Below are 13,813 nucleotides of genomic sequence, written 5' to 3'. Positions count from 1 at the left end.
GTACTTGTGCACAAGTTTTTCTTCACGCAGAAAAACATTTATTTACACCGCTCAAGTATATGTTGCTGTCCAAATTTAAGATTAAAATTAAATTGTCCTAATTTCTTAGATCTTTTCTTTTGGTCCTCAATTTGAGCCAGGCCCATCTCCACCTGCACCTTATGCCTGCTTCAAGATGTGCCACATGAAAATCATTTTTATTGATCATTTCTGAATTTGAAGTTAGTTCATTGTGTTGTGACATAATCCTTAACATCGCTCCATCGCTTAAGACATTTAACATTAACATCCGTAAACTAAATAGATAATTGAAGCCGCATTTCCTAATTAATACAAGATGTACTAGCGGATCAACTCTTGTCGCCGATGTTACGTGTGCTTGACGGTTCCGCTGGAACCACAACCAGGGCCACGACCCGCACCACCTCAACGCGAAAATACAAAAGAGCAGAGCAACAAATACAACACTGGCTGATCTGATGAGCAAAAATGTTGCTTAAACATAAGAGTAACAAAAGAGGATGTCCGCTCCAGAGATGGGTAGTGTAGCCAAATTTTGTACTCAAGTAAGAGTATTGTTACTTGTCAATAATGTGACTCAAGTAAAAAGTAGTCCTCCAAAAAATTACTTGAGTAAAAAGTACATAGTGAAATTATTACTCAAGTACTGAGTAAGTAGTGAGTAACTTTTGATTATTTTTTTTTTTTAACCACAGCATGAACATGAATAATAATTTTAAAAATTTACAAAATAAAACGTGAATGTGCAAATTCTGATGTTGCTGTGTGTGTGCATGTGTGAGTGTGTGTGTATGCACAGTCAAAACTCCCCCAAAACATCTGCAATTCAACCCTTTCAGACCCTACTCGTACAGTAAGTTAAGGTACTTACTGTATTTGTACTTCGGAACCGTGACAAACTATTTGAATGAGTCTTTTAAAGGAGATCTCGACCTACCATATTGCTCCGTCGACTCTATAATCTCCTCAAGGACAACGTCAGGAGTGGCGTTATCTGAGGAGGTCTTGCAGCGATAATAGTTGCTATGACGCGTCGGGCTCAGAGATGGGCAGCTCTTTCTTCCAGGGCTCATCGTCCTCAGCGGACTCTTGGCTTTGCCATGGGTAAGGTGGTTGTAGTTGCTGGCTAAAGGTTCGACGTGACCATGCCTGGGAAGCTGTCGGGCAAGGTTGCTGCAGTGCTGCTGGAGTGGCACTTCTGACAGGCTAGAAGAGGAAAGACAAGTGACAGAACCAAAAGATGAATGCAGCAATGAAATGGCAAGCTATATTACTGTATTTCCTCAAACCGTGGCTCCAATAGATCCTAAACAAAATGGCTGACTTCCTAGCGATTAGCATGATAGTAAACATGGTCACGCCACTTTTACGTGATGTAAAAAGCAATATCCCGTTATTTTAATAAAGAAAATTTTTTTGTTTGTTTGTTTTTTACAATTATCGTGATACCCGTCTAGATACTATTGTCCATACAGTAATTCCACTTTATAATAGCAGCTAATTTCTTGACATTCTTTTTTATTCTATTTTCATACAATACAATACAATACAATACGGCGGCACGGTGGACGTTTGAATGTTCTCCCCGTGCCTGCGTGGGTTTTCTCCGGGTACTCCGGTTTCCTCCCACATCCCAAAAACATGCATGGTACGTTAATTGACAACTCTAAATTGCCCGTAGGTGTGAATGTGAGTGTGAATGGTTGTTTGTTTGTGTGTGCCCTGGGATTGGCTGGCAACCAGTCCAGGGTGTACCCCGCCTCCTGCCCGATGATACCTGGGATAGGCTCCAGCACCCCCGCGACCCTAGTGAGGAGAAGCGGCTCAGAAAATGGATTTATGGATGGACAGTACAATACGGGCTGTTCCGTCCCTGTATTTTACCAGTGTCAGAGTTTGATTCGCACTGCTGGCAGGAAGTCGGTGGACTGCGCCAAGGCTGCCCTTTGTCACCGATTCTGTTCATTACTTTTATGGACAGAATTTCTAGGTGCAGCCGAGGCGTAGAAGGGGTCCAGTTTGGTGGCCTCAGTATGGCATCTCTGTTTTTTGCAGATGATGTGGTTCTATTGGGTTCATCAAGCCGTGATCTCCAACTCTCACTGGAGCGGTTCGCAGCCAAGTGTGAAGCGGCTGGGATGAAAATCAGCACTTCCAAATCTGAGATCCTGGTCCTCAGTCGGAAAAGGAGGGCATGTCCTCTCCAGGTTGGGGATGAGATCCTTCCCCAAGTGGAGGAGTTCAAATATCTTGGGGTCTTGTTCACAAGTGAGGGAAAAATTGAACCGGAGATCGATAGGCGGATCGGTGCAGCGTCTGCAGTGATGCAGACTTTGTATCGGTCTGGTGTGGTAAAGAAGGAGCTAAGCCGAAAGGCGAAGCTCTCAATTTACAGGTCGATCTACATTCCTACCCTCACCTATGGTCACGTGCTGTGGGTCGTGAACGAAAGAACAAGATCCCGGATACAAGTGGCCGAAATGAGTTTCCTCCGCAGGGTGTCCGGGCTCTCCCTTAGAGATAGGGTGAGAAGCTCGGTCATCCGGGAGGAGCTCAGAGTAGAGTCACTGCTCCTCCACATTGAGAGGAGCCAGATGAGGTGGCTGGGGCATCTGATTAGGATGCCTCCCGGACGCCTTCCTGGTGAGGTGTTCCGTGCACGTCCCACCGGGAGGAGACCCCACGGACGACGCAGGACACGGTGGAGAGACTGTCTCCTAGCTGGCCTCGGAACGCCTCGGGATCCTCTCGGAAGAGCTGGATAAAGTGGCTGGGGAGAGGGAAGTCTGGGTGTCCCTGCTAAACCTACTGCCCCCGCGACCCGACCTCAGATAAGCGGAAGAAAATGGATGGATGGATGGACAATGCTGTTTTTTATTATTCAAAAACAAAAAATGGTGGTGTTTTATAGTGGGATGGAACAGATTAATGGCATTTCAATTAATTGAAATAGGGAAAACAGATTGGCTATTGTAATGGCAAATTTTATCATAAAACTAATTTCAGTGTGTTTCTGTACCTTCAATTGTGAATCATAGCACTTGGGACTGATTACATTATTCAAGAGCGACTCCAAGTCTTCTGTTCGAGAACAATAGCGGTGTGAAACTGACTGTATACATTTTTCCCTGGACTACCCGTAAATCCTATCATGGCCTCTGACCAATTGACTGTTTCCTACATGTGTATTGGTCTGAACCATTTCCATGTAGGATGGTATAAAAATCCGTGTTTGAAACACCCTCTTGGCCCGACATTCGAGATGCTGCATGTCTCCATGTCATATTGTCTGACCTCTTTGGTGTTGCCGGACCCATCACTACTGTATACTATAAGTACACAATGTAATAAGTGATTAATGAATCAAAAGGAAGGAGTGTAATGTAAAATGTTATCGGATCACTCATGAGTTTGTTCCTCGACATTCAATTTGAAATCGCAACACTTGGGACTAATTACATGATTCAACAACTCCAGGTCTACTGATATATAAAAAAAACAATAGTGGTATGCATTTCTCCCATGACTCCCCCTTGAATCCGATCATGCTGTTTTCTGTCTGACCAATTGTCTGAGTTTCCTGCATGTAATTGGTCTGAACCACATACATGCAAGATGGTATAAAAATCAGTGTTTGAAACCCCCTTTGAGCTGATGCATGTCTCCATGTCGAATTGTCTGACCTCTTTGCAAAGGTAATAAACTGAATTAGTAACTTTGTTTTCAAGTATTAGTTTTAGGTATTCTCTATCAGAACAAGTATTTTTTTCCCACAACAATTTGTAACTTGTAAGTCAAGGTACCACTCTAGTATCAAAATACTTAACCATAAATACCACCATTTTTCAGTTGCCTGAAGAAATTCTCCCAGTAATACTGAGGATATTTTAAAATGACTCACTTCTTTGGCTTGCCTGCGTCCATCTTCAGAAACAAGTCCACACTCTGGTTCAGAAACTGGGACTTGAATATAACACTACACCAAATACAAACACATCATTTGTTAGAATTGTATGGACAGTGAACCCCACCAATTCTTCTATTGAACACAACATTGTCCATTTCTCATGAATTTTCGCTATTATTTTGCATGGATGATTAATTGTCTCATGGTTAACAAACCTCCTTCCACAGCCCATGGTGATGCACTTCATACTAAAGGACCGGTTGTCCACAGGGGCCTGTAGAGTCTTAAGAATCTGTCAAACAAACACATGCAAACTGCACAATTTAGCAATAATGCGACACCTAATATCAGGTAAATGTTTACAGGAGAGATTCTCAAATTCTGGAAAATTTCAGTCTTAAAATGTACAAAAATAACTTTATTCCATTGTTAAACTTTGACTTTAATACAGGGGAACCACGATAAAACGGACCCCGATATTACAAACATCGGATAAAATGGACCAATGGGACTGAACAATGTGTCCAAAAATAGTTTCCATTTGTCAAACTACCATTGACAAAGTCTGTTAGTTTCAGAATTGGCTGCTGTTTTTTTCCTGGTGCTGTGGCATAATGCAGGCAGAGAATGGGACTGACGTATTTCCGGGTCACTGAACTATTTATTAAAAAAAAAAGATCCAATTCCAAAAGACGTGTCTCCCGTGTGGGGCATTGACGTGGCCATGTCATGATGATGACATAGACAGAGAGACAGAGAGAGAGTGAGAGAGAGGTGGGCATGAAGGGAGTCTTAACTCTGAGGAATACAAATACAAGTCTCTGTAGTCTGAAACATGCTATTTTTGGTACAGGAGCAGATTTTCTTTTGTCATACCGTTCGCCTTTGGCAACAGATTTGGAACTAGGAAGCACACAAATTACTCGCGGCTCCTGAAAGCGACTCGCCTATGATGAGTACTGTACATCAACAATGTCACCATGACCAAGCACACCGGCGTGGTAAGTTTTGATAAAACAGACATACAAACACCCAAAGGCATGAAAAAAGTACAAACAAAAAGAAAAGAATGAATGATGAAAAACATCATTCATTCCCAAAAAGACTCATGGCTGTATTAGCTCAAAAGGGTGCTTCGACTAAATACTGAGCATAGGGTCTGAATACTTGTGGCTGTGATATTTAAGTTTCTCTTTAATAATTCTGCAAAAATTTCAACAATTCCGTTTTTTTCTGTCAATATGGGGTGATGCGTGTACATTTATGAGACAGTAAGACGGAATATATGTGACTGAATGAGAGGGGTGGAGGGGGAAGTGTGAGGCTACAGGGAGAAGAGATAGCAAGGGTGGAGGACTTTAAATACAGTCCAGAGCAATGGTGAGTGTGGTAAGGAAGTGAAGAAACAGGTCCAAGCAGGTTGGAACGGGTGGAGGAAGGTTTCAAGTGTCTTATATGACAGAAGAGTCTCTGCGAGGATGAAGGGCAAAGTTTATGAGGCAGTGGTGAGGCCACCCATGATGTATGGATTAGAAACAGTGGCACTGAAGAGACAACAGGAACCAGAGCTGGAGGTGGCGGAAAGATGTTGAGATGAAGATGTTGAGGTTCGCTTGAGGAGTGACCAGGTTGGATAAAATAAGAAAAGAGCTCATCAGAGGCACAGCCAAGGTTAGATGTTTTGGAGAGAAAGTTAGAGCGAGCAGACTCTGATGGTTTGGTACATGTCCAGAGGATAGATAGTGAGTATATTGGTAGAAGGATGATGAGGATGGAACTGCCAGGCAAGAGAGCGAGAGGAAGACCAAAGAGAAGGTTGATGAATGTCGTGAGGGAAGACATGAGGGCAGTTGGTGTTCGAGAGGAGGAAGCAGGAGATAGGCTTACATGGAAAAGGATGAGACGCTGTGGCAACCCCTAATGGGACAAGCCGAAAGGAAAAGAAGAATGTACGGCGTTTTAAGCCACAAAAAAAACCTACAAAACAATTTTGTACTGTACAGTAATAATTGTGCATATGGCTTAAAAAAAAAAAAAAAAAAAGTACTTCAATGTAATGGACAATCAGCAATATCGGATGACCCCCTCCCACCCCCCATTAGTCCGTTCTATTGAGGTTCCACTGTATAATACGTTTTATCCCGAACAAATAGTTTTTGTTCTTCTCATCTTTTACAAGTCTTGACTTTTTTTCTTAAATTGTTTTTCTCATATTAGAACTTTTTTCAATTTGTCATCGTAACTTTTTTTCTTCTTAAAAAGGGCAACTTTTAAATTTCTATGCTAGTAATTCTCAAATTGAGTGCACGGGTCCCTTTCGTGGTATGCAAAACAATCACTGCCTAAGTATAGCTCAATTGTATTTAAGTTTTTACTGCATTTACTTTTAATCTTTAAGAAATGTTTGTTTTTAAACTTTTATTTAGGTACCCTTTTGTTTAACTTTTATGTGTAATATATTTTAAGGGTGCCATATTTTACCAAACCAACTTTTTCTCGTATTTGGGATGTATTATTGGCTATATCGTGCCTCAGTAAATATGTGAAATATGAATTTAAATCGTCCACGCATTCCCAAAATGTTTGAGAACCCCTGGTTTATAGGACATATATGACATCACGCACTTGGTCCAAGTTGCCGTACTGCTCCAGGAATGGCACGCATCGCACCTTCTTGGCTGTCTGCACAGTGCTCTTCAGCATGGAAATCCTCTCCTTGACTCTGCAGACTTCATTATGGGTGCTAGAGAAGTGAGCATCCAGTCCGCTCAGCTGATTCAGCTGCACGTCACGCCTTTTGGACACAAACAGGAAAAAAAACAACAATTCAATATCCTTCAGTGAGCAAGACATGCACAGATAGTACTGGGATAATGTGCACTGCTGACATAAACAGAGAGGAGCAAGTTTACAAAAGTTGTCAGTGATGCCAAATTAACGACTTTCACACTCTAGTGACTATTGCAACAACAAAAACAAAAAAAGCAACATCAAATTGTTTTGTGTCCGACAAGAAATGAGCCCGGTGAATGCGATCGCGGAGTCAATCATGCTGAACATTGCCAAAGACATGATGACTGTTTATACGCGACAAAAAGGTCATGAATTATATCACTAGCATTTGCATTTTTTTGATGAGGAAAGAAAAAAAATTGACTAAAATCAATTTAAATCTTATTTTTGTGGGAACATTTTTATTTTAAGGCTACACTGCTCAGTCCTACACTGAGATGTCATATTAAGATTGTGGTGGTCATACCACTTCTGGATGGCGTACATCGCCTTGATAGCGCCGCGGCAGATCTCCATCTCAAGTCGGGCTCTCTCTTTCTTCACTTGCTCTGCCAGGCCTGTAGTTAAAATCTGCACAGAGCCAAAAAACACACATCAAGTGGTTCAACACAAGTCTACAGCCTTGTGTACAAGTAAGTGCATGTATTCCACCTGGTGTAAGTGCTCCAGCTTAGCCAGATGTTCTGCAGCGGTGGCCAATGCCTCATCCATGGCTCTCTCAATCTTCTCAAGGTCCGCCGGCTGAAGAAAAAACATTCAAGCAACACATCCAATCTTAAAGGCTATCTTGTTTTTTTGGTACAGCGAAGCCTCGCTGCTGTAGACTCTGACAGTGGTTGTACAGGGACCAGGCAGCCCGTATAAGGGTGTTCGGTACCCCATAATCCCGAAGCACCCCCCACAGGACTCCCGAGGGACACGGTCAAGTGCCTTCTCCGAGTCCACAAAACACAGTGTAGACTAGGCTTTACACAATCAGGATTTTTGGGGCCGATCACCCATCAGCAAGTTTTAAAAACACGATAACCGATCACCGATCCAATCACAAGATGGAGAAATGTGCCTATTTAAATGACTTGTTCATTTACTGTATATACTTGACGTTAAAAGTCACGCGGTTCCCATGATTCACTGCGAAAAATTGGAATTATTCCAGTCATAAAGATGTTCATCTTTGTTATGTTTATGTTACTTGTAGTTTGTTGAATGTATTTTATTTCACATTTATGGTTGATTTATGGCACTGTGTCATTATCAAACCATGAGTATAGGGTGGATGTAATAACGTGACTTCCCAGTCCATCCTTCCATCCATCGGGTGGCGGGGGCAGGAGCTTTAGCACGGACGCCCAGACTTCCCTCTCCCTAGCCACTTCCTCCAGCTCTTCCGAGGGAATCCCGAGGCGTTCCAAGGCCAGCCGAGAAACGTAGTCGCTCCAGCGTGTCCTGGGTCGTCCCTGGGGTCTCCTCCCGGTGGGACATGCCCGGAACACCTCACCAGGGAGGCGTCCTGGAGACATCCTAAACAGATGCCCCAGCCACCTCATCTGGCTCCTCTCAATGTGGGGGAGCAGCGGCTCTACTCTGAGATCCTCCCGGATGACCAAGCTTCTCACCCTATCTCTAAGGGAGAACCCGCTCACCCTGCGGAGGAAACTCATTTCGGCCGCTGGTATCCGGGATCTTGTTCTTTCGGTCACGACCCACAGCTTGTGACCATAGGTGAGGGTAGGAACATAGATCGACCGGTAAATCGAGAGCTTCGCCTTTTGGCTTAGCTGCTTCTTTACCACAACGGACCGATACAAAGTCAGCATCACTGCAGACGCCGCACCTATCCGCCTGTCGATCTCTCGTTCCATTCTTCCCTCACTGGTGAACAAGACCCCAAGATACTTGACCTCCTCCACTTGGGGCAGGAACTCATCCCCAGCCTGGAGAGGGCACGTCACCCTTTTCCGACTGAGGACCATGGTCTCAGATTTGGAAGTGCTGATTCTCATCCCAGCCGCTTCACACTCGGCTGCGAACCACTCCAGTAAGAATTGGAGATCACGGCTTGATGAAGCGAACAGAACCACACCATCTGCAAAAAGCAGAGATGCAATTCTGAGGCCACCAAACAGAACCCCTTCTAAGCCTGGGCTGCGCCTAGAAATTCTGTCCATAAAAGTTATGAACAGAATCTGTGACAAAGGGCAGCCTTGGCGGAGTCCAACCCTCACCGGAAACAAGTCCGAATAACTGCCGGCAATGCGGACCAAGCTCTGACACCGGTCATATGGGGACCGAACAGCCTGTATCAGGGGGTTCAGCACCCCATACTCCCGAAGCACCCCCCACAGGCCTCCCGAGGGACACGGTCGAACGCCTTCTCCAAGTACACAAAACAAATGTAGACTGGTTAGGCGAACTCCCATGCACCCTCGAGGACCCTACCGAGGGGGGTGGAGAGCTGTTCCATGGCCAGGACGAAAACCACACTGCTCCTCTTGAATCTGAGATTTGACTTCCCGACGGACCCTCCTCTCCAGTACCCCTGAATAGACCTTACCAGGGAGGCTGAGGAGTGTGATTCCCCTGTAGTTGGAACAAACCACCCCAGTCTGCCAATACAGAGGCACTGTCCCTGTTGTCCACGCGATGTTGCAGAGGCGTGTCAACCAGGACAGCCCCACAACATCCAGAGCCTTTAGGAACTCCGGGCGAAACTCATCCACCCCAGGGGCCTTGCCACCAAGGAGCTTTTTAACCACCTCGGTGACCTCAACTCCAGAGATAGGAGAGAACCCAGTCAATTCAACTAAATATTCAGCAAAGCTCTACAGGGCATTGCTTGTTCATAGTAAATCATTCTTTTTGCTGATGTATACGCACTTGCGTGTGCCATCAGTTTGTTCAACGATGGATGTTATGCATGAGATGTCAGTTTGTTTGTTCTGACCCTCATTTTGTAAGGTTCACTTTGTTCATGCTTTTATTTTGACATTCACTTTGACAGGAAAGAGTTTGGCAGCCACTTTAGAAATTAGTCTAGCAGTCACTTTTATGTTGAAAGCTGCAGTATATACATTGTGCTTACCACCTGTTAGAAGCTATATGTTGCGTGCACCTTTGAAAGCATAGTCTGTAATGTATTTGTTCTATAAGGTTATTTAACAGTATTAATTATCTGATACATTTGACGAAAATGTAAACTTTGTAGACTATTATAACTAATTACAACTGCTTCATGTTTCATATTTATACAGAACTTTCAAAAGGTTTATATTGTACTTGCATATAAAGATGTTTATAGTTACTATGTTGCAATTTATTTACATATAAAACTACTCATAGTTACACAGGTATTTATCTTTAGTTTCACTCTGGTTCATACTGGGTATGATAGTGCCGCTCAACAAAACACTTGGAACATGGACACGTCCTGACTCCCGCATTCATTTTGAATGGAGTTTGGCTCGCTATTAACTTGCATCCATCTACACATGCAATGAGAACTACAGTGAAAAGACGTTTACGCAGCTGACCTGAACAACACTACAGCTGCACATAACAGTAAAAACGCTATGGAGCACAAACACGTTCGACCATCTTCACATCAAGATGCAACATCAGATGGGGGCTCACAGCATATGAGCTCATCACGATCTTCAAGACAATCGGTCACCATAGCCACAGCACAAGCAAGAGCATTAGCAGAGGCTACATGTGCTGGCGTCACTTTCGCAGAAAAAAAGAAATCTCCATTAAAGTCGACAAAGCTAAAATGGAGGCTAAATTGGACGCTTTGCATCTTGAACAAGACGCTGCAGCAGCTATCGCCCAGGCCAAAATATTGGAATCAGCAGGAGTACAGGAAATCCAATGCGCTGAAAGCAGAAAGACCCACTCAGTTTCACATGAACGTGTCAATGATTACATGAGGGACCAAACATCCAGCTTGAAGCATCAGTCTGAACTAGTTCTGAACTCACACCACGAATTGGGTTATGAGTATTCCATTCAGCTCACACCGTTTGTTCCTAACCACCGTTTGGAGGAAAGAATAAATATGCAAGACAAAATTGGCAACTATCCCTCAGCCATTACACCACAGACAACATTAAACATGTCCCACGACCCACATTCATCATTTAGGCAGCATCAAGATCATCATATCACAGTTAAATCAGATAATTCCGCAAAACAAATAATGATGAATGAAGTCAGCAAACAAGGTTTAATGCCCCACAGTACACGAGACTCAACAGTGCGTCATCCGGAGATCTCAGGTATGATGGAAATGGCAAATTATCTGGCACGCAAAGAGCTCATGACCACTGGCCTGTCTCACTTTAATGACCAACCAGAAAACTCCAGAGCATGAAGGTCATCTTTCCTCAACACAATCAGAGACCTAGATCTTAGTGCAAGTGAAGAGTTCGAATCTGCTGAGATTACAGTACCTGTGCTTCCTCTGGTTTCGCGACAACTATCCCTAAAAAGATGTCATCGAATATAGGATGAGAGTACATGTGTTTGGGAACAGCCCTATGCCAGCAGTGGCCACCTATGGTTTATAAATGGGCAGCTGTCAAAGGTGAACAGCATGGCTCAGACCCCAGGCGAGTAATAGAACGGGAGTTCTATGTGGACGATGTACTCGTCTCACTGCAATCAGAGGAGGACTCAATCAGTCTCTTAAAGACAACACACACATCTCTCGCTAAGTCGAACTTGCGGCTTCATAAGATCTCATCAGTTTAGAGGTCTTAAAAGCATTTCCACTGATAGACCATACAAAAAACATCCAATACTTCAAATTTGGCAGCTAAAGATGCCCCCAAACAGCGCAGCCTTGGCTTAATCTGGGAAATCAGTACCAACAATCTGTTCGATCCTCTGGGATTAGTAGCTCATGGTACAATTCAAGGGAGATTCTTGCTTTGTGAGCAGACTACAGAAACAGCTGAATGGAATGCTCCACTCCCACAAGAGAAATCCGGTGCACCAGTAGTGTGGAAAAACTCATTTAAAGACCCGCAACAACTTCACATCGCTCCTGCCTACAGGGTCAGTTCTCTTTCAATTGCCAAGCAAAAAGGAATCTCCATCTTTTCAAATGCCTCTACCAAACAGATTATACAGATTCTTTAAGCAGGAAAAGACTTTTCAGAATTATTACCTAATTTTCATGTTTAAAATAATTTTGATAAGTAATATTTGGATTTCTTGAGATGGTCAAGTTTGGGTTTCTGTTAGGTGTAATCTATAATTATCCAAATTATTAAAACATAAAATGAAATATTTCCCTCAAATCTATAGTTTCACTTTTTGAATAGAACTACTGAAATCAATTATTTATTCCATGATATTCTACTTTATTAAAGAAACACCTGTACTTCCTCTGGGAAAGTTAAGTTCTTTATTTAGACTTAGAAGTCTTTAGAGGTTCTGTATGTACGTACGGAATACAGTGCCACCACAAAGTATTCACACACCTTCACTTGTTCCACCTTTTGCTATGTTACAGACCTATTATAAAGCTGATTTGAGTAGTTTTCTTTTTAAACAATCTACATAAAATATCCCATAATGACAAATTAAAAACATATTTCAGACAGTTGTGCAAATTTATTGAAAGTGTAAACATTTAAACAATAGGTACATATGTATTCACTCCCTTGTCTTAATATTTTGTTTAAGCACCTTAGGCAGCAATCACAGCCTCAAGTCTTCTTGGGTATGTCTCTATGAGCTTGGCACACCTGTTTTGGGGGATTTTTTCCCATTCTTCTCTGCAGATCCTCTCAAGGTCAATCAGGTTGGATGGGCAGCGTTGGTGGACCGCCATTTTTAGGTCTTTCCAGAGACGTTCGATTGGATTCAAGTCATTCACAGGCTGCTCCTTAACCCACTCCTTTGTTATCTTGGCTCTGTGCTTTGGGTCATTGTCATGTTGGAAGGTGAATCAACGCCCTACTCTGAGTTCCAGAGCTCTCAGGAGCAAGTTCTTTTGAAGAATTTCTCTATTTTTGGCAGCTGTCATCTTACCCTCTATGCGGACTAGTCGCCCAGCTCCTGCAGCAGAAAAACAGCCCCACAGCATGATGCTGCCACCATCATGATGCTGCCACCATCATGCTTCACAGTAGGGATCGTGTTAGCCAGGTGATGAGCTCCTCTTCTCCAGATTTATGCTTGCAATTGATACCAAAAAGTTCTGTTTTGGTTTCATCAGGCGAGAGAATTTTTTTTTCTGCAGGTCTGAGAATCCTTACGGTACCTTTTGGCAAACTTCAAGTGGGCTGCCATATGCCTCTTAGTGAGAAGTGGCTTCCGTCTGGCCGCTCTACCATAAAGCCCTGATTGGTGGAGTGCGTTAGCAATGGTTTACCTTCTGGATGGTTCTCCTATCTCCGCAAGGAAACACTGGAGGTCCGTCTTAGTGACCATAGGGTTCTTGTTCACCTCTCTGAACAAGGCCCTTCTTCCCCGGCTACTCAGCTTGGTCGGACGGCTAGATCTCGGAAGGGTCCTGGTGGTTCCAAACTTCTTCCGTTTCCCAATAATCAAGACCACAGTGGTTTTCGGGACCTTCAACGCTGCTGAAATTCCTTTGTATCGTTCCCCAGATTTGTGCCTTGACACACTCCGGTCTCAAAGGTATGCAGACAATTTCTTAGACTTCATTGCTTGGTTTCTGCTCTGATATGCACTGCCAACTATTACATCTTATATAGACAGGTGTGTGCCATTCCAAATGATGTTCCATCAACTGAATTTACCACAGGTGGACTCTATTCAAGTTGTAGAAGCATCTCAAGGATGACCAGTGGAAATCAGATGCACCTGACCTTAAGTTTGAGTGTCACAGAGCAAATGGTATGAATACTTGCGTACCTATTATGTTTGAATGTTTAATTTTTTTAAATAAATTTACACAAATGTCTGAAAACATATTACTTTGTCTTTATGAGATATTTTATGTAGATTTGTTTAAAGAAAACTCTACTCAAATCAGCTTTAGAATAAATCTGTAACAGCAAAATGTGGAAAACCTGAAGGGGTGTGAAATCTTTCTGGTGGCACTGTATGGAAGTCCTTAGC

The 13,813-nt window shown here is 43.2% G+C and overlaps 1 protein-coding gene across 1 annotated transcript in view; it reads right to left on the bottom strand.

The window, feature by feature from the left end:
• The window catches only part of rnf17 (ring finger protein 17), a 38,113-nt gene that overhangs the window by 21,408 nt on the left and 2,892 nt on the right, over positions 1-13,813 (bottom strand). The window contains exons 5-10 of the mRNA XM_061692390.1: positions 7,373-7,462; positions 7,188-7,291; positions 6,554-6,722; positions 4,144-4,220; positions 3,923-3,997; positions 959-1,227 (exon numbers count right to left, since the gene is read on the bottom strand). Of these exons, the coding sequence (XP_061548374.1) occupies positions 959-1,227; positions 3,923-3,997; positions 4,144-4,220; positions 6,554-6,722; positions 7,188-7,291; positions 7,373-7,462 (784 nt within the window). The remainder of the gene's footprint in view (positions 1-958; positions 1,228-3,922; positions 3,998-4,143; positions 4,221-6,553; positions 6,723-7,187; positions 7,292-7,372; positions 7,463-13,813) is intronic.

The sequence above is a fragment of the Phycodurus eques genome, chromosome 12, assembly GCF_024500275.1.
Source record: "Phycodurus eques isolate BA_2022a chromosome 12, UOR_Pequ_1.1, whole genome shotgun sequence".
NCBI classification, from domain to species: Eukaryota; Metazoa; Chordata; class Actinopteri; order Syngnathiformes; family Syngnathidae; genus Phycodurus; species Phycodurus eques.
Note: the sequence above shows the minus strand (reverse complement) of the source record. Positions and strands in the feature narration are given on the sequence as shown.